The 23,086-nt window shown below is 49.7% G+C and overlaps 7 protein-coding genes across 7 annotated transcripts; 3 read left to right on the top strand and 4 right to left on the bottom strand.

The window, feature by feature from the left end:
- Nucleotides 1-22: 22 nt before the first annotated feature.
- Nucleotides 23-1,439, bottom strand: N7525_008436 (Zn(II)2Cys6 transcription factor; the record flags this gene model as incomplete). The annotated part of the gene is made up of 3 exons (XM_061214392.1): nucleotides 23-802; nucleotides 868-1,322; nucleotides 1,379-1,439. 3 exons carry the CDS (start codon nucleotides 1,437-1,439, stop codon nucleotides 23-25), a joined length of 1,296 nt encoding a protein of 431 aa, XP_061068823.1.
- Nucleotides 1,440-2,656: 1,217 nt separating this feature from the next.
- Nucleotides 2,657-4,183, top strand: N7525_008435 (uncharacterized protein; the record flags this gene model as incomplete). The annotated part of the gene is made up of 5 exons (XM_002567119.1): nucleotides 2,657-2,943; nucleotides 2,989-3,317; nucleotides 3,375-3,673; nucleotides 3,743-3,908; nucleotides 3,996-4,183. The coding sequence occupies 5 exons, from the start codon at nucleotides 2,657-2,659 to the stop codon at nucleotides 4,181-4,183; spliced, it is 1,269 nt and encodes a 422-aa protein (XP_002567165.1).
- Nucleotides 4,184-4,331: 148 nt separating this feature from the next.
- Nucleotides 4,332-5,836, bottom strand: N7525_008434 (uncharacterized protein; the record flags this gene model as incomplete). The annotated part of the gene is made up of 2 exons (XM_002567120.2): nucleotides 4,332-5,594; nucleotides 5,657-5,836. The coding sequence occupies 2 exons, from the start codon at nucleotides 5,834-5,836 to the stop codon at nucleotides 4,332-4,334; spliced, it is 1,443 nt and encodes a 480-aa protein (XP_002567166.2).
- Nucleotides 5,837-6,227: 391 nt separating this feature from the next.
- Nucleotides 6,228-6,796, bottom strand: N7525_008433 (uncharacterized protein; the record flags this gene model as incomplete). Its single annotated transcript, XM_002567121.1, has 2 exons — nucleotides 6,228-6,416; nucleotides 6,473-6,796. The coding sequence occupies 2 exons, from the start codon at nucleotides 6,794-6,796 to the stop codon at nucleotides 6,228-6,230; spliced, it is 513 nt and encodes a 170-aa protein (XP_002567167.1).
- A 948-nt stretch (nucleotides 6,797-7,744) lies between these two features.
- On the top strand, nucleotides 7,745-16,693 carry N7525_008432 (uncharacterized protein; the record flags this gene model as incomplete). The annotated part of the gene is made up of 6 exons (XM_002567122.2): nucleotides 7,745-8,914; nucleotides 8,963-9,086; nucleotides 9,140-9,252; nucleotides 9,300-9,723; nucleotides 9,777-13,357; nucleotides 13,412-16,693. The coding sequence occupies 6 exons, from the start codon at nucleotides 7,745-7,747 to the stop codon at nucleotides 16,691-16,693; spliced, it is 8,694 nt and encodes a 2,897-aa protein (XP_002567168.2).
- A 620-nt stretch (nucleotides 16,694-17,313) lies between these two features.
- On the bottom strand, nucleotides 17,314-19,897 carry hexA (putative Woronin body protein HexA; the record flags this gene model as incomplete). The annotated part of the gene is made up of 3 exons (XM_061214391.1): nucleotides 17,314-18,292; nucleotides 18,547-18,902; nucleotides 19,883-19,897. 3 exons carry the CDS (start codon nucleotides 19,895-19,897, stop codon nucleotides 17,314-17,316), a joined length of 1,350 nt encoding a protein of 449 aa, XP_061068822.1.
- A 2,106-nt stretch (nucleotides 19,898-22,003) lies between these two features.
- N7525_008430 (MAPEG family protein) lies at nucleotides 22,004-22,678 on the top strand (the record flags this gene model as incomplete). Its single annotated transcript, XM_061214390.1, has 3 exons — nucleotides 22,004-22,017; nucleotides 22,080-22,128; nucleotides 22,175-22,678. 3 exons carry the CDS (start codon nucleotides 22,004-22,006, stop codon nucleotides 22,676-22,678), a joined length of 567 nt encoding a protein of 188 aa, XP_061068821.1.
- Nucleotides 22,679-23,086: the final 408 nt, after the last annotated feature.

Here is a 23,086-nt window from a genome sequence, read left to right as displayed (position 1 = left end):
TAGCAAATGATACTCTGTCGTTTCAGGATGGTTCCATCAATAACTGTAATTGTTGTAGCGGCAGTATGTCTTCGGGTTCCCGTGGCGAGGCCCAAACATTCATCAGTCGCTCCTGCAATCGTACTGCCTGCCCGCGTCTCAAGCGAGCCGATGGGGTAACCTTGCTGTTTATAATGTGCTGTTCATATGCATTCACCGCAACAGCACCGAGCACGGCCACAGGCCATAGAGCATAACTGAGTAGGCAGTTTGGAATGTCTATCGGCTCCAAGATGTTCAGTCCTTCGCGCAAGAGGGAATTAATTTCGGATATTCTTTCTGACGTTGTTCGCATATGATCTTTCTTAAGCAGCAAGATTCGGACAGCTCGTGAGTAGAGCCTCCTCATGGGATTACTGGTATCATCCTGGCGCTCATATTGCAGCATGTCACTCTGAAGGCGTGTCCACATCTGGCGTTCTTCTTGGTTTAGTTCGCGGGCTAACCGAGCGATGCGGGTCACATTTGCAATCATGATGAAGAACTGATAAGGTTCATCCAAGATAGGTTGTGCAACATTCTGTCCATCATTGACTGCAAAGGCCAAATACAGAGGTATGTTGCCCGCTGTCGCATCCAGAGAGGGGGTAAACAGCATCGTAAGCGTACTATGGTACAGAAACGACTCCACACAAGTGCGTTGAAATATCACCGCTGGCTGGGAAGGAGATTCGATGGTCTCTTCTGGGCGTCGTCGCCAAAGGAGCTCGCCAGCAGCCTTCGCATGTAGACCGATATTTGGGGGTACATCTGACCGGGCATTCTTGATTTGTATTAGCCCTGGTGGACGCACAAATTATGATGTAAATAAGAAAGAAAGGATCTTACTTCGAACACACATAGGCATATCGTAGTTGCCAATAAGCCGTCTTCGTTCCCGGTTCCGGGGGCATCTATTATGCAATCTTGCAGACTGCGCAGTGAGTCTAGGTAGTGCTGCATTGCGAGTACATCATCACCGAGGTCAAGAGCTGCAATGGCTATCATAATGGCCATCAGCGGAGAGAATTCCTGGGCTAGTCGGAGTATGTGCGATTGATCACTGTACACAGATGGACAATTCGGTCGCACAAGCCGCGGCATCACGGTTGTCGCAAAATGTGTATACAAGGCCTTATCGTCATTTGATAAACCTGGGCACTTAGGATTCCATTGACGTCTTTCACGCCTCCGGCCGTCCATGAGCTGGGTGGTAGTTGTGGGCCAAGTGCAGGTAGAGCCAAGGCTGACGCATCTTAGGCACGTTGGTCTTTGCTCATCGCATTTCTTGCGGCGTTTGCGACCTATTTTAAGTCAGTTAAGTCACTCCAAGCGTCCACGGGTTGTATTTAGTGCTGACATTCAAAGCAGCCGGTGCGGGTGCGCACTCGGGCTTTGGACTTCCAGGTTGAGGTTGACATGGTGCAAATGGAAGGGGTCTAGTAGTGTATATGGTCCTTTCATAGTAAGGTAACCTAGTAGCTCCTGAGGTCACCTACCGATACCTGACTTAAAAAGCCCATAGGTCTCGTGATAAGCATTGCACCTGTCTATCTTAGCGTTGGCATTGGCCGAACGGGGACTCCTCAAATGCGGGGGTGACCCACCGCGCAATTACCGTGGATTGGCTGTCCTACTTCCAACCTTGGAAGGTTCTGATAAACCTTGGAAATCATCTATAACTACCTAGTACAACATTCTGTGATCGGCCTGACCCTCCCCCGGCTTTAATCTGATCTTATGAAGCTATGTACCCGTAAATCACATGATTTGTATAGGGCTAGTTTGCTGGGGTTAGCCGAGTCCCCACACAAATAAAAACTCTGTATGTCAACCTTGGAACGTCAATTTGTATGCTGGTTTCTCATAGTCAGCACTTTTACAACCGGTTTTTATCACTTTCAACAATATTTTAACCGCCATGCCTTCCACCGAGACTATCCTAGAGCCTACTAGCCTACCTACCCTACTATCCTATCTACCAGCCAGCCTACTATCCTATCTGCTAGCCTACCTGCCTGGGGAATGCTCCCCCCCCCCCTGTGAACGATCGTTACCTTTTTTTTCTATAGCGTCCTATAGTGTATTAACTTCCTCCTGGAACCTTTTATCCCACTTGGAAGGTTCTAGGAGGAAGTTAGTACACTATAGGACACTATAGAACAACGGTGGTATACATTAGTTAATGCCGATACCGATGAATAAGATGAATTCAAAGCCTTTTATCCTAAGCCTGATTTCTAGGTATTCCGACGTTATTTATATAAGGAATAGCTTTTGGAAACTATAGGTTGTCCCTGGAAATTCCTCCGCCGGTATACCTCCTTTTCTACTCCCTTTTTAACCATATGGGAAGCTGGGGTAGCACGATCTTTCGCGCACAGAGTATAGCATATTAATACCAGCCGCCAGCGAGGCGCGCGGGTAAATCAGGGATGACGCAAGTCCGCATTGCGGATTCGCGACGCGTTCGACAACACCACTTTAAATCTGGTCATGCACAGCCTAGTCACTTAGACAATGCCTTCCGACGATGGCATCTTTCTTTAGTCAAACATCTACTCTTACAATTGGCTTACGGTCAAACTCGAGGCGCCACGGGGTGTGTATCCACGCCGCCTTGTTTCAGAAATTCAGAATGCCTCCCCTATGGACTGCAGTCACATCTTCCTTGAAGTCATTTGCAACAAGGTCTGGTGGTAAAAGAACGGTGGCAAGTCCCCCAGAAAAGCCTCGAACGCTCCCTACCACAGGTTTCAGAACCATCGAGGTCGATCAACCAGTCGAAGAGGAGGAATTGCCTGATTATCAGGTTGGCCGATTCTATCCAGCTCGGCTAGGAGAGGTTTTTCAAAATCGCTATCAAATAATGGCAAAGCTCGGATTCGGTACTTCGTCGACTAGTTGGCTGGCTAGGGATCTGAAGTGAGTGTCTGTATATTAAGTTTGGCCCTCAGCTAACGTGTACAGAGATCATCAGTATGTTACGCTGAAGTTGTATGTCCATACATCATTGGTTCACCGTGAACTTCCCTTTTATCATCACGTCGCTTGCCGTATGGCAGAAAGTTCACACCGAGGACGAGGTAATATACGAAGATTGTTGGATTCCTTTGAAATGACTGGTCCGCAAGGAAAACATGTTGTTCTAGTTTTCGAACCTGCGCAAATGAGCTTGCGTGACATGAGGTTGGTCTTTCGACGGGGTGGATTCGATGAAGACTTCGTCAGGGGTACTATTATTGAGCTTCTTGAAGCATTGGATTTCCTTCATACCCATGGAGAAGTTGTACATACTGGTACTGCGCTTCTATCCAACCCATTTCTTGTCCCGTTTGCCTGCTGACGCGCTACAGATGTGCACCCTGGAAACCTACTCCTTGGCGTCTATGACAACGACCTGCTGAAACCTTTCGAAGAAAGGGAATTCTCATCCCCGGTGCCTCGCAAGCTGGTCTCTCCAACGCGGCTTATTTATCTCTCGCGTCTGATGCGACCTAAGGAAGGCCCCATGCTTCTATCGGATTTCGGCGAGGCCAGGATCGGACCAGGACCACACGGTGGCGATATAATGCCTCTGGAATATCGCGCTCCGGAAACACTGCATTATGTGGGATGGAGCTATCCTGTCGATATTTGGAGCGTTGGCCTTACAGTATGTCATCACATGATCGTTAATATTCATAAATCTAGCCCTATTTGCCCCAGGCTAATATGGATGCAGGCTTGGGACCTTCTGGAGTCAAAAAAGCTGTTTACAGCCCGTGATGAGGATGGCGATCTTTATGACGCTGCTCACCTGGCCCAACTCATCGCCGCGCTGGGGCCGCCGCCCCCTGAGTTCCTAGCCAGGAATCCAGAAAGGAAAGCCGATTTTTGGGACGAGCAAGGTATGTTACTCCTGCAATAGAGTAAATAAGGAGAAACGACCGCAGTAGGCTTCTGCTTCTTGCTCTCGATATTAACCATTGCTACAGGGAAATGGCTGGGCCTTGCACCCATACCATGCGACCGGACAATCGAAGCTCTGGAGACCCGCTTGGAGGATAACACAGGCTTTCTTCGATTCATTCGAAGAGCACTGACCTGGATACCCGAGGAGAGAGCAACTGCCAAAGAGTTCCTGCAAGACCCTTGGCTAACGGGTAAATTAACTTGCTCTTAACTCCGATGTTCTCTACCGCCGCGAATATGTGAACGTCGTTGACTAGCGACGCTAAAGAAAAAGGCACTTGCATGGAAGAATGTGGCACAGATATATAAGGTTATTCCAGTTGCCTTCGGGAGAAAATACAGTGATTACCTCATTGTGGTTATATTGATATTTCAGCCAGTTGCTTCTCAATGTTTCTCCACGTCTCCCTTTTCAGGTGCCACGTCAACCACCAGTTCCCATCCGCATCCTTCCCAATTACCGAACCCGTATTGATTAGCATGGGCCATCGGTACATCGTGTTTGGTACGATCAATGACGGTTTCCCAACTGACCGGGCCTTTTCATCAACTGGGCCTACGACCGCAGACGAGAAGTCAACGTTGAAAAACCTCGCCTGGTGCCAGTTCGAGCAGTGAATTAACATGTTCGATAGACCCATCGCCGACGCAAGTGTACCTCCAGCCTTGTCCATGCCTTTTTTCTGAGCGGCTGCGTAAGCCATAATATGGTCTTTGGAGCGCTGCTCTAGAAGAGAGTGCCGCAGCTTGGAAGCCAGATAACTAACAGGCCGCTCGAGCATCTGGGCAGAAGAAAGGATCGTATGTGCAGTCAGCCATGCATTTCCGATATAGGCAGTACCCCCGGGGAAATGTTTCGGAAACACAGGCCGAATGTTGAAAATGTTCAGGATCGTAATGGGAGTTTGCAGTGACGGTCGGATGGATCGGATAATGCACTGCGCCCACCATGCCACGAGGACATCGCTTTCACTCACAAACGGTGTTTTGCCGGTGCCGTCATCGCCCACGGATAACTCCTGCATGGCCGACTCTCGCATCTGCGTCACGACCGACCCGGGAATACACACCATTCGGAATTCGTGCTTGGGGTATGGTATCATTTCCCACATCCACCGAATCACGAGCAACAGTGGCCCAATCCATTGCAAAATCACTAACATCCACCGTGACCGCACGAACCACTCCATTAGAGGCTGCGCATCCAAATCTGCTAAGGGGTCTTGCAAAAATCCACAGAATGCCGGGACTTCATCCTCGCAGCCGCGAAGAACGGCGGTCCACGCGTTGAGCAGGCTTGCGCGCCCAGAGGCATCCATAAAGGTATGCAGCCATGCCAGCTTCAACAGGGTGGCATCTTGGAAGGTTACGAGGCGGATATCAAGCTGTGGACGATCTGCACATATCCAGTCTTCAAGCCGTTTCGGTGAATCGGGTGTGAAAAGGAGGTTGTCGAGATCTGCCGTCGTAAAAGGGAACACAGTCGGGGATTTTGTCGCGCGTGGCAGTTTTGAATAAGACAGGTCATCGAGACTTGAATCATGCATGGCGGTGGAGAACGTGAATCCAGGGCATTTTGCGTTGTATTTCTCGGGGATATGGTATTCAAGTTTGCCAGTAGACTATACAAACATCCCAATCAGCGCTCGGAAGAGAGTCAAAGCAATTGCGATGTAGTACGTACATTCAGACGTAAGCGAGCACCCAGCTTCTTCCAGTCCCCGATTTCCATCAAGCGATGCAGGGACCAACGGAGATGCTCTGGATCCAGGACATGGTCAAAACACAGGGTGAATTCGAGGGCGATGCCTCGATTCATCCACGTATCGTCCTTAGAGTGTAGAGGGATTACTTGTGGAGCCATTTTTCCCTATCGACGTGGCTGGGACGCAAGAGGGGAGGAGGGTGGGAGGGGATTGTAATCCCACATATACTCGTGTCAGGCTCTTCAGATCCATTTTCCCTTTAATTGCACGATGACAGTGAGCTTACGGTGTGATAATTAGGGGCACTTTGCTTTTATTATATTCTAGACTTTTGGTGCTGCGCTACACGCGGCCCACCAGTTTTACAACTAGACAACGACATCAAACGTCTTGGAAGCCCAAGACTATAGTTTAATAAAACTCAGATATAGCTAAGTCTACTCAACCGTAGCTACTGATGAATATGATAAGGCTAAATACTATGTGTTTGTTTCACAACACACGCAACGTTTACTGCCAAATATCTGCCCTCATATCCAGCCGGCGAGTTCAAGCAAAGACTGCAAGAGTCTTTTCAAACTCATCCCCAAGACCCTCGACAGGACCAGCGAGTTCCGAGTGATTCGATAGCGGGATTTTTAGTTTCGTTAAGGTATCGAAAATAGTCCTTTCGCTGGCGAAGTTCCGGATAATGACTCCCGCAAACATCTTCAGACCCGCTGAGTCCATAGCATGGACCTTGATTATAGTAAGCATACAGTATCCTAATCAGAAATAACTTGACACTCCCATACCTTTGACGCTCCGGTACTCAAAGTATCGGAAACAGACAAACGAATATCATGGTAGTAGTTCAAGTAAGTCTGGACCTGGTCCGCGGGGACATAATCCAAATCTGCCAGGTTTCTTCTCGCAGAGCTAGTAGTCGTCAAGAGGTTGTAAAACTCGAAACCGCAGTACAAACTCTGTGTGACCCCGCCATTGAAGGCTTTGAGACAGGCATGGGCGGAGTTGATCCGTTTGTGAAGATTGTCAAAACCAGTGAAAACAGTATCTATATTCGTAGCCAAAGCAATAGGGGCCAGAAGACCCGATGCCAGAACCTGTTTGATCAGCATTGTAGAGAATGGGTTGGATCTCAATTCTGTGTTTTCGAGTGCGATCTGTTACCGTGTGCCCTTATAAGGGTACAGAATAGATCACCTCCCACAAGGGCACAAAAAAGCAAGATCGTGCATATCAATAGTTCGTGTGATGCCCAACCACCTTCTGCATAATTTGAACCTTGTTGGGCTCACGGGACCATCCGAACCGTTGACACGTCGATCTCGTTCCCAAATGCATCCTTTCAGCCTTGGAATATACGAGTCAACTGCTGGCAGTCAAAGAAGTCCACTGTAAATACGCACTACCCCGCGCAGTTCCTGCGAGGCAAACAGTGAGACCTGCATATAACCATTAAAAAATACCGCTGTATCCCACAGCGATCGGTTAAAGTTGCCTAGTTTCCTGTCTTCGACCACGCAAATTGACAGCCATATACCCAGTCTATTCTACTATACGGTTGATAGCGGGCTGTTGTTTCGGTCTATAAAATGCCTTTATACATCAGCAGGATCTTCGCTTTTACTCCAGTGAACTGGATGTGTGGATGAAGCACGCCTGGAGATATTCAAAGATGTGCTCAGCTATTAGGCAGGAAAAATAGTGGCGTATCTTAGCTGCACAGTGATTATTTTGCATGTCGACCACATACTGTAGGTAGTATGTAATGATCCTCTGCATGCATTATCACACGCTAATTGACATGGGGTTTCCCTTTCGAGTGATATCATCACATCTCGAGACTCAATGCGTCTTTTTAGCCGACAGTGAGGGTTGAAGGCTGGATTACCAATAGCGTGTGGGGAAAGCCTCGAGCTTTCGGGGTTGATGCAGTCACTTTGTATGTTGTCCTACGGAAGAACAGCTCATCGTATATTAAGCAGACTGGGTGTATGCCCTGTACTTTCACTGGACACAAATTGCTGGTCCTGCCTCTTCATCTCTCCTTATTTCCCTTGTGCATGAACCATCAGCCAACCGTTATGGGTGAATTTATCAATGACGCCACCACCCACGGCGTGCCTCTGAACGAAACATCAGCCGAGAAATTGGTAAATCCTGCGACAAGGCTCGGCACTGATGAGGGAATCCACCCGCATCAAGATGACACCGATATCGAAGAGACCCCCGTCCCCTTCGCAATTGCGATTGTCGGAATGGCCATGCGACTGCCCGGAGGCGTGAGCTGCCAAAAGGAATTCTGGGACTTTCTGATCAGCAAACGCGATGGCTTGTGCAAGGTTCCAGAGACCCGGTACAACATTGACGCTTTTTATGAAGAGTCCAGACCGGGTTCAATTCGGACCCAGCATGGATACTTCCTCGAAGATGATATCAGGCAGTTTGACACTGAATTTTTCGGGATCAGTAAGATCGAAGCTGCGAGGCTGGATCCGCAACAACGACTGCTACTCGAGGTTACCTGGGAGTGTATGGAGAACGGGGGGCAAACGGGATGGAGGGGAAAGAACATCGGATGCTATGTTGGTGTTTTCGGGGAGGATTGGCTGGACTTGAAGATACGGGACCCCCAGGATCATGACCGGTATCGCGTTATTGGAGCTGGCCCGTATGCACTGTCTAACCGGGTGTCGTATGAGTATGATCTTGGAGGTCCCAGTGTGACTATACAGACGGCCTGTTCGTCGTCCCTCGTGGGACTGCATGAGGCATGTCAGGCTCTCTACTCTGGCGAATGCTCTTCTGCCTTGGTAGCTGGCACTAACCTCATTTTTACACCGACAATGAGCACATCAATGTCGGATAATATGGTGATTTCAAAGAGCGGTGTCTGCAGGACGTTTGATGCGGCAGCTGATGGCTATGGAAGAGGAGAGGCTGTGAATGCCATCTTCATCAAGCCTTTGGATAAGGCACTCCGGACTGGTGACCCAGTCAGGGCCGTTATTCGCTCTAGTGCAGTCAACTGCGACGGGAAGACTCCTAGCATCTTCACCCCTGGATCTGCGGCACAAGAGAGGTTGATCAGAAGGGCGTATAAGAAAACCGGACTGGAGGTGTCGTCCACTGCTTTATTTGAGTGTCACGGCACAGGGACAACTGTGGGAGATTTGGCAGAGGCGTCTGTGGTGGCTAAGATCTTTGGGGATAAAGGTATTCACATCGGAGCGGTATGTTCTGTTATTGACGTTCTGTGACTGTATACTGATGAGATAAAGATCAAACCCAATTTTGGGCACTCTGAAGGTGCATCTGGAATCACGAGTGTGATTGCAAGTGCGTTGGCGCTGGAGAACCACACAATTCCACCCAATGTTCACTTCCACAATCCGAATCCCAACAGTATGTGCAGTTCAGCCAGCTCATCAATCAACATAGTACTAATCAATAGTCAGTCCCGTTCGAACAGGCAAAGTTAAAGGTGGCCGTGGTGCCTACTCCGTGGCCAACAGACCGCAACGAAAGAATAAGCATCAATTCATTTGGAATTGGCGGAACGAATGCTCATGTACCTGCCTATCTCTCTACTTGAAGTATATTGGCTAACATTGCCAGGTTATTCTTGATTCCGCTTCTTCTCTGCAGCAGAATGACATGTCCACAGGTGTAGATGACGGCCCGCAACTTCTGCTTGTCTCTGCAAAATCAAAAGATTCATTGAGCCATCAGATCGAGAGACTACGAACGTATCTTGAGACGAAGCCATTATTGTCTGATGTTTCATACACCTTGGGTTTGAGGCGAGAGCACATGAACCATCGGGCATTTGCATTGACTGAAGCCGATGGGAAAGTCTCGCCCTTTGCAACATCCACGTCCGTCAAGGCCCCCATCATTTTCGTATTTACCGGCCAAGGTGCCCAGTGGCCTGGAATGGGCAGGGAATTGATCGAAAACGTCCAAGCCTTCCGGGAAGACATCCAGATAATGGATCGAGTCCTGCAAAGGCTAGGCAGCAAGCCGCTGTGGTCTATTGAAGGTACGTTTGCACCGTATATCAGAACACCAAATCTAATAATGTTATGGATGCAGACGAGCTTTTGAAATCTGACGATGTGAGTCGAGTGGCTGAAGCAGAATTCGCACAGCCCCTCTGCGCCGCGGTTCAGATCGCTCTTGTTAACCTTCTTCGGACTTGGGGAATCACACCTGATGCAGTAGTAGGCCATTCCAGCGGAGAGATTGCAGCCGCCTATGCGTCGGGTGCATTATCCGCCGAGGTGGCCATTCTCATTGCCTATTCTCGCGGTCAGGCAATGAAGAATCTGTCTGATCGTCCGGGTGGTATGGCAGCTGTTGGCCTTGGGTCTGAAAAGGCACGACGGTTCCTGAAGCCGGGTGTCGTTATCGGCTGCGATAATAGCCCGGATAACATCACGCTTTCAGGCGACAGTGATGTCCTCGCGGGGGTTTTGGATGATATCCACGCCGCCGACCAGGACACGTTTTGCCGAAAGTTAGCCGTCAAGGTGGCGTATCACTCGCACCACATGGTTGAAGCTGGGGATGCATACGAGAAGATGCTCTCTCCTCATTTCTCGCACCAACCATCCATGGTCCCAATGTACTCCACTGTTTCTGGCACAATCGTATCAGATCCATCGACTCTAAGTCCGGGTTACTGGCGCAGAAACTTACAATCACCCGTCTTGTTCAATACGGCAATCGAAAGAATCCTCAAAGACGACGACCAGTCAAAGCTCTTCCTGGAGATTGGACCCCATTCAGCGCTATCCGGCCCTATTCGGCAGTCAATTGCAAAGGCCACTAAAGATCACCGATATGTACCAACCATAATAAGAGGGAAAGAAGTATGGGGAAGTCTTCTGGCCACAGCTGGGAATCTCTACATACACGGTGCATCCATTAGCCTTCATTCCCTTATTCCACAAGGCAAGGTCGTGACAGAGCTCCCCTCTTATTCGTGGCAGCACAGCGAGGTATATTGGGATGAACCTCGTATCGTTCATGACTGGAGGCATCGCCAACATCCTCATCACGAGCTACTGGGCTCTCGGACATTAGAGTCCAATCATCTGGAACCATTGTGGCGAAACATTCTGAAACTGGAAAATGTCCTCTGGTTGATGGACCACAGATTGGGCACTGATATCGTCTTTCCTGGTGCTGGCTATGTGGCCATGGCAGGTGAAGCTGTGCGGCAAGTAACTGGATCGACAGACTACTCTCTAAGGAACGTCTTCATCCGGAATGCACTGGTTCTAGACGGCACTGTAGAGATCATGACGAGTCTGCGACCTGCGAAGCTCACAGATCAAGTCGACTCTGTCTGGTTTGACTTTACCATTTCAACCTGTCAAAACGGAAAATGGAAAAAGCATGTTGTGGGCCAGGCTCGCGGAGGGGCTGACCAGGAACATGGCGTTCCCTCCAGACAGACCTATTCTCGACAAGTTGACTCGGACAAGTGGTATCGTGAGCTGAAAAAGCGCGGGTTGGACTATGGGCCCCATTTTAGGGGCCTAGAACAGATCACAGCAAGCCCGACGACTCAACTTGCTTCCGCGGTGTTGCATAGCAGTGAACCGTCGCAGAGCAGTTACTATGCCCTTCATCCTACCGCTATTGACGAGTGCTTGCAACTGTTTATTGCAGCTGCAACACAGGGCATCACGCGGCGAATGACACGTATGTGTATCCCGACTGCGATTGAGTCTCTATACGTCAGCGAAGGCCGTGGGCCACTGAACCTGAATGTTTCTTGCGAGACTATCGGGGGTACCATGGAAGTCATGTCAACGCTCTTTTCAGACAATCGTGTTTCCCTTCGCCTGGAAAAGGGTGTTTTCTTCAGCATTCACGATCCAGAAGCAGATGACTCAAATACGCTGCTGGCATCGAATGTCCACTGGATGCATCATATTGACTATATCCCCTTTGAAGAACAGCTCCCGCCCCATGAACCGATTTTCAACGGTCACACGGTGGCCAGGGCAACGGCTGCGTATCTGGCAGAAGCATATCGTCTCACAAGGCAGTCGACACCGACTTCCGATCATCTCAAAAGATACCACTCCTGGATTAGAGGTCAGTATCAGAAAATCCAGGAAAAGTCGTCTGACCTGGTTCCGGAGATGAGGGAAGAGGATGTTACAGTACTCGGCCTTCACGGACCCTATGCCGATGCATTGCGTAAGGAAATTCGTGAATTGGATCCCCCACTCGTATTCACTCACCAACTCGCTGAGAGACTCTGTTATGCGCTTCACGACGTGCTGGAGGGTCGCATTAACCCTCTCGAGCTTCTCATGCAGGATGATGGGATGAAACATTTCTTTACCGGCATGGCTGCGATTTCACCTTGCGGAGACTTTCTCACACTGCTGGGTAACTCCACACCAACGCTTCGCATCCTCGAGATTGGCGCTGGAACGGGTGCATTGACATCCATTGCCCTCAAGGCGCTCAGCCCAGAGAGTGGCCGGCTTTACTCACGGTACACGTTCACGGACATATCGGCGGGCTTTATAGCAGATGCCCAAGAGCAATTTCAGGAGTACGATGCGATTGAATACGCAACCCTTGATGTCACCCGCGATCCAGAATCGCAGGGCTACGTCCCGGAGAGCTATGACCTGATCCTGGCTGGTAATGTGCTCCATGCGACGCCCCAAATATCCAGCACACTGCAGAACGTCCGCAAGCTTCTGGCTCCGGGTGGTCGGCTACTCATGCAGGAGCTCAGTGGACATGTCCCCTTGATCAATTTCCTAATGGGAGTCTTACCGGGATGGTGGCTCGGAGAGAATGACGGTCGCAGAGACAGCCCGGCATTGTCCGTTGATAGATGGGATGAGGAGTTGGTCAAGGCCAACTTCACCGGTGTTGACGCCGTGCGATACGCCAATGACAGACCATTGAGCCAGACAGCAGTGCTCCTTTCGGGGGCCAAAACCGCCGATATGGATAGAAAAGGAGGGCAGATCGGACTGCTCTATCTTTCACATATCCCGGAATGGGGCCGTCAGCTGGAGAGAGCACTTTCCCTTGCAGGCTACACAGTTATGTGGTACACATTGCAGGAGACACCTCCGTCTGGGTCTGATGTGATTTCTCTTATTGACCTGGAAGGGCCGTTCTTCGAGCACCTGTCAGCCGATCAATTTGGCTTGTTTCAAAGCTACGTATCCAAACTAGCCGGCGGCCATATCCTTTGGATTACAAAGAGCGTTCAAGTCACCTGTGAAGATCCTCGTTTTGCATTGGCATTGGGAATGGCACGGACTCTCCGATCAGAACTGGGCCACAAGTTTGCCACTGTGGAAATTGACCGGTTTGATGCCATTGCCGTGGCCTCTGTGCTCAAGGTTTTGAACACTCTGAGGATTCAATCAAATCGGCCCTGGCTGGATTCGGATTATGAGTATGCCCTCCAGGATGGGAAGATCCTTTTGTCCAGGAATCAATGGTCTTCGTTGGATCAGCAACTGGCTAAAGTGCCACACTCATCGGCACCACGGTCATTGGATATCAAATTCAACGGCATTTTTGATTCATTACGGTGGTCCATGTCCAGGTCGCCAATCTCACCGTCTGAGTTGAAAGAAGATGAAGTTGAAGTGGATATGAAATATGCTGGCCTGAATTTCCGGGTGAGTGTCCCTCTACTATCCATGGATAACATGGTCACTTACTAACCCACACAGGACATGATGATCACCATGGGATTCCTGGGAGATACTGTCCAGTTGGGATTCGAAGGCAGCGGGATTGTCCGCCGGGTTGGTTGCTCTGTGGAGCATGTCAGAGTCGGTGATAAAGTTGCTGTCCTCTATGATGGTCTCTTCAGCACTCGAATAGTTGTGCCAGCCCGTCTTTGTCACACTGTCCCTGAGGGAATGTCTCTTGAAGATGCCGCGGGGAACTCGGTTGTCTTCGCAACGGCTATATATTGTCTGATCACGGTTGGAAACCTGCAAAAAGATCAATCTGTGCTTATCCATTCCGCGTGTGGAGGTGTTGGTCTGGCTGCAATCCAGGTCTGTCGAATGATCGGAGCAAAGATGTATACCACGGTCGGGACGAGTGAGAAGGTTCGCCATCTCACTGATGTGATGAAAATCCCAGCAGAGCGTATCTTTGATTCCAGAAGCACGTCATTCCTACAAGGCATCCTCACGGAAACAAATGGACGCGGGGTTGACTTGGTGTTGAACTCTCTGTCCGGCGAACTGCTCCATGCCTCGTGGAAATGCGTTGCCAGGTTTGGCAAGATGGTCGAAATCGGAAAGCGCGACTTTCTGGGCCACGGTAAACTGGACATGGACGTCTTCCTCAACCACCGTTCCTTCTGCAGTGTGGATCTCAGAATGCTGGCGTTTGCGTCTCCAATCGTACTTCGCGGCCTGGTTAACCAGTTCGGGGAGTATTTCAAGCAAGGGAAATTGACGCCCATCAGACCCGTAACGGTTTTCGACGCTTGTGATATTGTCAAAGCTTTCCGTCATATGCAGTCGGGCCAGCATATGGGAAAGATTGTCGTTCGAATGCCAGACGATCCGGAAAGTCTGCCAATAACCAAGATACACGACACCACTCCCATCTTCAGGTCGGACGCCTCGTACCTTTTGATCGGTGGGCTCGGAGGTCTAGGTCGAGCCATCAGTACCTGGATGGTGGAAAAGGGTGCTCGCCATTTCATCTTTCTGTCTCGGTCCGGAGCTGAGTCCCCTCATGCACAGGCCTTCATTGATGACTTGGAAAGCCACAATATAGTCAGCGCGACGGTGGTGACTGGTGATGTCGCCAACAATGGAGACGTCCAGCGGGCTCTTTCCGCAGCGAAATACCCTATCTCAGGCGTTCTCCAAATGTCCATGGTGCTCAAGGACCAGGTGTTCACTAAAATGACATTTGAGGAGTGGACAGCGGCCCTGATGCCCAAGGTGCAAGGGACATGGAATCTCCATTATGAGCTTCAAAGCACACCACTCGACTTCTTCGTTCTTTTCAGTTCGATCACGGGTATCATGGGATTTGGCAGCCAGGCCAATTATGCTGCAGCCAACACTTTCCTCGACTCCTTTGTAAAATATCGTCACTCCAAACAGCTGCCAGCGAGTGTACTTGATATTGGGTTTATGGGAGACATTGGCTACGCAGCGGAGCAAAGCCCGCAGACCTTGAAAGTCGTCACTACCATGCATGGCCAGATACTTGAAGAAAAGCATCTACTTCAAGCGTTGGAAATCTCCATATTGTCTCAATTCCCTCACCCTTCATCGCAAATCATTATGGGAATGGGAACAGTCGACTCGGTTACGGACCCTTTGGTGCCGGAAGGTCGTTTCAGCCGTTGGCGGAATGCTACTGTAAGCGTCAAAGCAACAACCGTCCCTCGATCTCACGAATTGCGCTCGCTTCTGGACGAGATTCAGCTCAATCCGAAACTTCTGGATGAGCAGTCCACTCTTGACAAAATCACCGTCGAGCTGGGTAAGGTCGTCGCTGCTCATCTTGCCTTTGAGGAGGACATGAGCAAGGAAGAACTCGCGAATATTGCCATAGATTCCTTGATGGGTATTGAAATACGCAGTTGGTTCCGCCGGAACGCGGCGATCGATATTTCTCTGGTCGAGATATCAAACGCTGGCACTGTTGGAGGCCTTGCCGCCGTTGCAATCAAGACATTACGCAAGAAACACTTGGATGCAGAAGACGGTCTCAACCTAGATGTCCTGCCATCATCGGCTGAACCGGACGATTTGGCAAATTGCTTGGAGGACATGAAGCTGGGCAGCGACTTGCGACCTCTTCCTGGACCTATCCCGGACTGGTGTTCTGAATCCGAGGGAAGAATCTTCATGACGGGTGCAACAGGCTTTCTAGGCGCCTTTTTCCTCATGGATCTTCTGGCTCTCCCGCACGTGCACAGCGTCACTTGTCTGGTCCGAACTACAGACCCCGAGTCGGGCAAGCGGCGAATCGAAAAGACATTGGCCCGATACCGTCTACCCCTGGATGGGCTGGGCAAAGTGACTGTGGTCCCTGGCAATATCAGCTATCCGAACTTAGGAATGTCCAAGGAAGACTTTGACCACCACGCACAGACGACGAGTGTTGTCTTCCACCTTGCAGCCTACGTCAACTACACCCTTCCCTACTCTGCTCATCGTGAAGTCAATATCACTGGACTCCTCAATGTGTTGGAATTTGTCAATGCCGGCCGCCTCAAGGCTTTGAATTACTGGTCTAGTATCTCCGCGTGCGGCACCTCCGCACATTTCTCTGGTGTTACTATCCCAGAGAACGAAAGGGCCGTGCTGGATCGCAAGTTCTTCGAGCTGCACGTTGGATATACCAGAAGCAAGCTCGTCGCAGAAAGCATCATGTGGAACGCGATTGCCAATGGCTTCCCTATCTCCATTTACCGGCCAGGAATCGTCACGGGCCACAGCGGCACAGGTGTCGATAAACCCGAAGACCTGCTCAGCCGCCTCATGACCAACTGCATCCAACTCGGCGCTTTCCCGACCCCACCCGAGCAGCGCAACCACATCGTCCCAGTCGACTACGTATGCGCAGCAATTGTGCACATATCGCAGTCTCCAGCCAATCACGGCCAGGCCTTCAATGTCGTTCTCCCAGATCAAGCCGAAACCGTCACAATGGCGCATACATTCGAAATCCTAAGCGCCTGCTGCTCCACTCCCCTCCGAGCAGTCTCTTCAGCAGAGTGGCTGCAGCTGTTCAGGGAACGAGGCAAGCAGGGCATGAAAGTGGCCACTCCAATGCTCCAGGAACGACTGGCGGATAGCCTCATCTGGTGGGATACCACGGTCGGAATGGCCACGTATGAAACAGCAAATCTGCGCCGCGCGTTGGTGGACTCGCCTGATATTCTGAATGTCAAGCCTATGTCGAAGTTGCTCCGGACATATTTCGGCCATTGGGAGGGTATCGCTGTGGATACGAATGGCACTGTCTGAGGATATAATACTGTGAGGATGCACTCTGTCAGAAAATAGCAAGTACTCATATACAATAGAATTTTCGGTCAATATTTATCGATCTAATGTTTCTGCAGTGAGAATGGGAAGTTGAGTCTGGAAGTAACTCAAGGCCTACTCACTACCGTGGTTGTGAAATATATACCCAGGGATCTGTGGCAACTATATCTTGACGGCGAAAGAGAATGACCGTATCAACATACAACATACCAAGGTATATATTTTCAAATCAAAGGAATATCAAAGACAGAAGACAAGAAAACTTGTTGCTCAGCAAGCCAATGATACATATGCAAGATGGGTTTATGTCCGAGGTCAATATGAGCTCGAAAAGTAAACAAGCGGAGCAGGTGTTTGAACACGACCCTGATTTTTGTATTATGGGCTAGTTAAAAAAGGAGGCAAGACCAATTGAGTACAGATAATTTCATTGACATTTTTACCAATACACAAAAGGAGTTGCATACATGAGATCATCATACAAAGGAAAATTAAATCACACAATCAAAGGAAAAAGAAAACTAATAACTATTCATCACACCATGGATGAGGGACAAACGTATCCAGACCCCCTCTAGGAGAAACCCAGAAAAAAAAAATTACAGACGGGAGCCGTGGATGACCTTGTAGTCGACGACGAGCTCGCGGCCACCGTCGTTGATGACGAGGGCACGGACGGAACCACGGCCGTCAGCGAAGGCATCGCTGATGCGCTTGAAGAGGTGGCCCTGGGTGATGACGGGGAGACCCTGCTTGACATCGCCGGACTCGGTCATGGCGACGAGACGGTTGTCATCACGGAGGTCCAGGATGCGGTAGGTCTTGAAGACGGGGCCGAGCATGGTCTGGACAACCACGGAGGGAGAGGGATTGGCGACGAAGCTGGACTCCTCCTGCAGCTTGCGGGTGAAGAGGTCGACACCGAGGTAACGGTGCTGGCCGGTCTGGGGGGAGACCGAGATGCGGATCACCTGGCAAGGGCGGCCCTGAAGGATCAGGATGTCGCCGACGCGGATGAAGTGGCAGGGGATGGGGACGGTCTCGCCAGCGGAGCCGCGGTTGCGGGGCTCGACGATGCGGACGTTCTCACGGGGAGCAGCGACCTCACCGGCGTGGGACTCCTCATGCTCGGAGTGGGAGAAGGGGTGCAGGACACGGTCGGCAGCGCGCTCAACGCCGCGGCGGAAGGAGTGGTACTGGCCTTCGTCGTCGTAGTAACCCATTTTGCGAGTGGGGGCGGTGTCACGGGTAGTGGACTGAGGGACGTTTACTTGGGTCGGGGTGGAGTAACGAGCACGGGGCTGAACTTCACGAAGGTAGACGTCGTCTTCCTTGTAAGAGTCGGTCTGAGACTGGTAGGCCCGGTCGTACGAGACGTCGACGGACTGGGATTGGTAACCGTAGGCGGAGTCTACGGGTTGACGATAACGACGGTCGTAAGAGACGTCGAGGTCGTAGGAAGGAGAGGTACGTTGACGGTAGTCTCTCTCAGTAAGGTCGAGTTGGTTCTCGACGACTTTATCGTAGACTTGAGTACGGTCCTCGTAGTCAACGGAAGGTTGTTGGTAACTGGGGTAGCTGGAAAAGGGTCAGCCCACACGGGTACCGTAAACATATAAACAAAACAAGCCAGTCACCGCTAATTGAAGTGGATCAGGTTTTGATGACACGTAATTTTAGTCCCCGACTAAATCCGTAATCACTCTAAACCGAGATAGGAGATCTCACAACAAATAATGATAGTTCAGCTGCAGGTCTCCACTTTCGGTGGATCTCTGGAGGTTGGGCCAAAACGAAAAAAACCGCAAAAATACGGAAAAACAGTTACATACCGTTCACGAGTAAGCTCAACTTCAGGGGCGTAGTTGTGCGAAGGCTGGGAGTGCTGATATGACGACTGCGAGTACTGCTGCGGTTGCTGCGGTTGCTGCGTGTACTGGGGGTGCTCTTCTTGAATGCGCGGACGCTCTTCTTGAATGCGGAACTCGACTTCTTGCTTTCCTTGAACAGGAGCGGGAAGGGGAGCAGAACCTCGAGTATCTTCCCGTTCGACGCGCGAAGTACGATCGAAATTGACTTCTCCCTCTACTCTCGTCTGAGTAGTTTCAGAGACAGCGTCACTCCGGTACGACGACGGGAAGACACTGAAGGGGATGGGAACACGGGCGTCAAAGTCCAGATTGACGGACTTTTAGCGTCTTTTCTCGAATGCCTTTCGAACTGTCGTTAAACAACTCGAAAGACTAAACAAGAAAAGACTTGAAAGGGAAGTCTTTCTCGGAAGTGGGGGGAGGAGAAAAAGAGAAGATCTTTTTATCCTGAGATTGGAATGGAGGGGAAAAGATAAGCTTAAGATGAAGAATGTTAGATCGTAGGAATGGAAGAAGAAGAAGAAAGAGACCAGCGCTGTTGGCGAGCATGACGATTATTTATGCCAGTCCATTTGTTTACGCCGCCTTGCCGGTTTGGGTTCTCCGCTGATCACCGAGGCTACCTTCTTCTCCTTACTGTCTCTCTACGGTATTTGAATTGTCCTATTAGAATTGTGCAATGTCTCTAATTGAATTCTCTTTCTTACTTTTAGTCAATCACTCCAAACTGTCCAGGACTGTGTCTCCATTGATGGATACCCAGCTGCAATACTCCGTACACATCGGGGCCCTTTCACATGGGGGGCTGGCCAGCCTGCGCGTATTGTCACCGCGCCACAAACCCCATCGCCATGGCAACCTCCGGGTCGAATCGGACATCTGGATCCCCTTGGCGCCGATCTTGTTTGGCTCCATCACATCGGCACAATTGCATTGGGGTTGCGGAGACACGTTCACTGTAATTCCCTCGGCTTATGAAGTGTCCTGTTGCCTTGATTCTGCCGCTCGGCGTTGGCTAGACAGCCATTGGCCCATATCTGACTCTATTCACAACACAACACGTTACAGGGTACGGCACATTAATACCAATACCAATACCGCCCAATGCACTTTCTCCACTGGAAAGTGATTCATCGAGATCATTAGACCCTCATTTGGGTCCCCAGCCCCGGCCCAACCACTGTGAGGCGCCAGCCAACGCATGCAGCTCATGTCTAGACCGTCTTACCGCCAAAGAGGCTGGGAAATGTGTTTCAAGTAACGGTAATTATCGTACGGAGTACGGTGTACTCCGTACTTTTGACTCCTTCATGATGAGGCCGAAGAGCGTGATTACCAGACGCGTGTTTTGACTTGAGTTACTCCGTACATCATTGGATCGTCCAATGGAGGATCTTGATAATGTATCTGCCCCTTTTCCGAGGTACACGGGGTACTCCGTACCATGGTACAACCCTATGGGGCTGGGACCAATCGTCTCCAATCCAAGTGGAGGAGTTCCATACAAAGTACTCCGTACTCCGTCCGGAGTACCTCGATAAATCCCTTGGATTTTCAGCTGGGAGCCCAAGAACAGTAATCAAAGATTCCTGCGGACAATACAGTACTTTTTTTCAACAGCAGGGCCTAGCAATTTCGTACGACATATTTATTTTTTCCAATTGTTCCACGCCCTGAAGGTTTGGCTGTACCGCGGCTCCACCGTTCTTCCACTTGTGTTATTGTGGTTCTCTCAGATCCCTCCGGAGTACGGGGTAGCGAGTATGGAGTATAGGATCAACATACCTCTTTCCGGGGTCAACTGAGCTCTGCATTTACATACAAAGTGGGATTATTTTACGATTGGATAGTTTAGTTGGCAGCAAGCTCTAGGAAATCAGTACTGGAGCCGTGGAGTCCACGGTTACCTAGGTAGTCCCCGTACTTGTATAATAATGTTGTCTTGAAAGCAAAATAATCTTTGAGTAACAAAGTTGCAATCGATCGTGAAACGCTGCTATGTATAGCCAGTTGCCTTTCGTGTCTCCTGCCCACGGCGATGTATCATCGACCAAGGTACTCCGTATTGTTGGGTCGATAATACGAATTATCTGCTTCTGCAACAAAAACAGTGTTTCTAAGAAGTTGTGGCCCATTTAGCTATGTATTCAATGCTTCAGTTTGGCACAAAGAGGCCAGGCTACTAACATACGATGATATAGCCCTGTGAAAAGCACTGAAACGCGAATTGATCGAAGGTGCCAGCGGCCAGACGCGAGTGCTTGGTTCTTAGACACGTGAATAACCCACTATCTCCATATATGCTATAATCTCGTCTCAGCCCTTGAAGCATGACCGTAGAGGCTTTCGTCATTCCATGAGAAAGAATGTTGAGAGATTACTCCCCAAAAAGAAAAAGATGAGCGGCTATATTTTCGTTCTCCGGGGGACCTAATAACCCGAGTGTAACGAGAAGCCGATGTTGCACTACTACAAATGAGAGAAGCGTATAAATGCAAGAAGGCTCCAACATAGTTCTTCATTCAGTAGCCATATAACGAGTCGATGTCATGGGTTGCTTTGCAGGTTCTAGGAACGATAAGCCGTACCAAAAGATAGAAGTATCTGGTATGTTGCGCTCGACGCATGGACTTGTACATGACTTTGCTTTGAGGTATTTTCTATCGTGCGCAGTGCGACAATGGAAGTCCCGATGTTAGAAAGTTCTTACGTTGAGCTTCTGGCTATTGGTCTCTACATGTGATACCAAGATACAACAACGATATAGGTACTTCTTTTTGGTATTAACCATCCGTTGAGATATTGTCGGATTAACAGGGCGAACATCAATCTGCTTCCCCAACCAAAACTATGGTCTTTGAGAAGTCGCAGTGTGGATAGCTTCAAATCCCTGGGATGTTTCCGGTTCACCGGAATGGCTCCGGGATCTTGTACCTTGAATCTCCATGGGAGTAGGCGGCATTGACTTATCAGATTTATTTATGTGGCGTAACTCTAAAATTCTCGAGGTATACCCTTTGCGCTTTTCATGAAGCAGGCCGTATGCATATGTCCGGATGATATTGCCCTACTGAACCTTGGAATATATATCTGATGAGTATACTACAGTATCTCAGGCAACACTCCTTGCTACGACAGTATCCGAATATCCCCCTTCTATAGCACGTATAGTAACAGCTTCGATCATCTTGTGGTCGTAATTGAGGACTCGAGCTTCCGGCTTGACATGGACCCCGCATCAATCATGCTACAGTTCCTCGGCTGGAGAACAACCGACGGACGATCTTCTATCTGCCATTCACAACAGATCCTAGGCGCTGTATAAAATTCAGCCACATCCGCCGTTAACGGCATTCATGCATCTTCCAATTCATTCATCCACTATTACCACGAGTTCTATATCATCCTTCGAGACATCATGTCCAACGGCATGTAAGTCCTTATATTCCTTGTCACCTAAAGATACATATACTAACACAGACCCTGGCATCAAGAAACAACCCATCCGGTATCTTCCTTGCCGCGACTGGACCGGCATACGTAGTGAGTACGCCTCATACTTGGATATAGTTACACACTAACAAGAAAGGCATTCGCACCTGTAGCAGCCGCGATTACAAAGCCCGGAAGCACAGTCCAGAAGCTCATTGAGACAGTTATCGACTACACGGTTGGCAGCGACGTAGCATCTGGTCGTGCAATCCCCGCGCTCACAGTCCTATATGCATTCTGGACTTTTGCCGGCAGCGGCTCTTTGTCCGTTGCCGGACAAGCCATGTCCAGACCAAATGGTCTCGATAACGATCATCCTCGGAAGCACCGCGGGAATATGGAGGGTCTCCCACTGCGTCTGATGTCGGCCCATCATTCGCTGGTTGAGATTTTCCCATTGTTTGCGGCTGGGGCATGTCTCGCTCAAGTACTGGCTCCTGGTGATCAGCAGATATTGAATCTCTTGGGTCTTCATGTGTTGTTGAAAGTCTTCGCTTTCTACCCTTCATATGTCGTCGGTTTCGCGCCGATAAGGTCATTGGCACATTTGCTGTCTGTTTCTGCTATGGTCAAGGTTTTGTGGCTGCTGGCGAAATCTTGAAGGATCTGACTACTAGAATACAGGAGGAACGTCTGAATCAGGTATACTGGATCATCAACTCAATTTCCTTGTGATTATAGCTGGTCTCAGGTTGACAAGCTGTTGGAGCTCAACTCGAGATGTCCTATCCATACTAGTCCCTATGAGAGGTGAAAGATAAATACTAAGCCTGCAATCAAATCTACCCACATGATTGGAAAAGAAATAGTTTTCGAAAGTCTAGACTCGGTATATCATCAATTACGAACGAAATACGGTCTTGAAATACATAATTGATACCCAATTCCGAGCCTATTGTATGTAATATGCAAGGCAGTGGAAAGGTAACCATGCATTCTGACTAAATATAGTCGGCGATTCGGGCTCACGCTTGATGCAGCCTTGTAACGTACCAAGACAGAATATATT

Source organism: Penicillium rubens (genome assembly GCF_028828025.1).
Source record: "Penicillium rubens strain IBT 27055 chromosome Unknown utg000003l_segment0_segment0, whole genome shotgun sequence".
In the NCBI taxonomy this organism is placed as follows: Eukaryota; Fungi; Ascomycota; class Eurotiomycetes; order Eurotiales; family Aspergillaceae; genus Penicillium; species Penicillium rubens.
The sequence above is the reverse complement of the archived record's forward strand: the minus strand, read 5'-3'. Positions and strand labels throughout refer to the sequence as shown.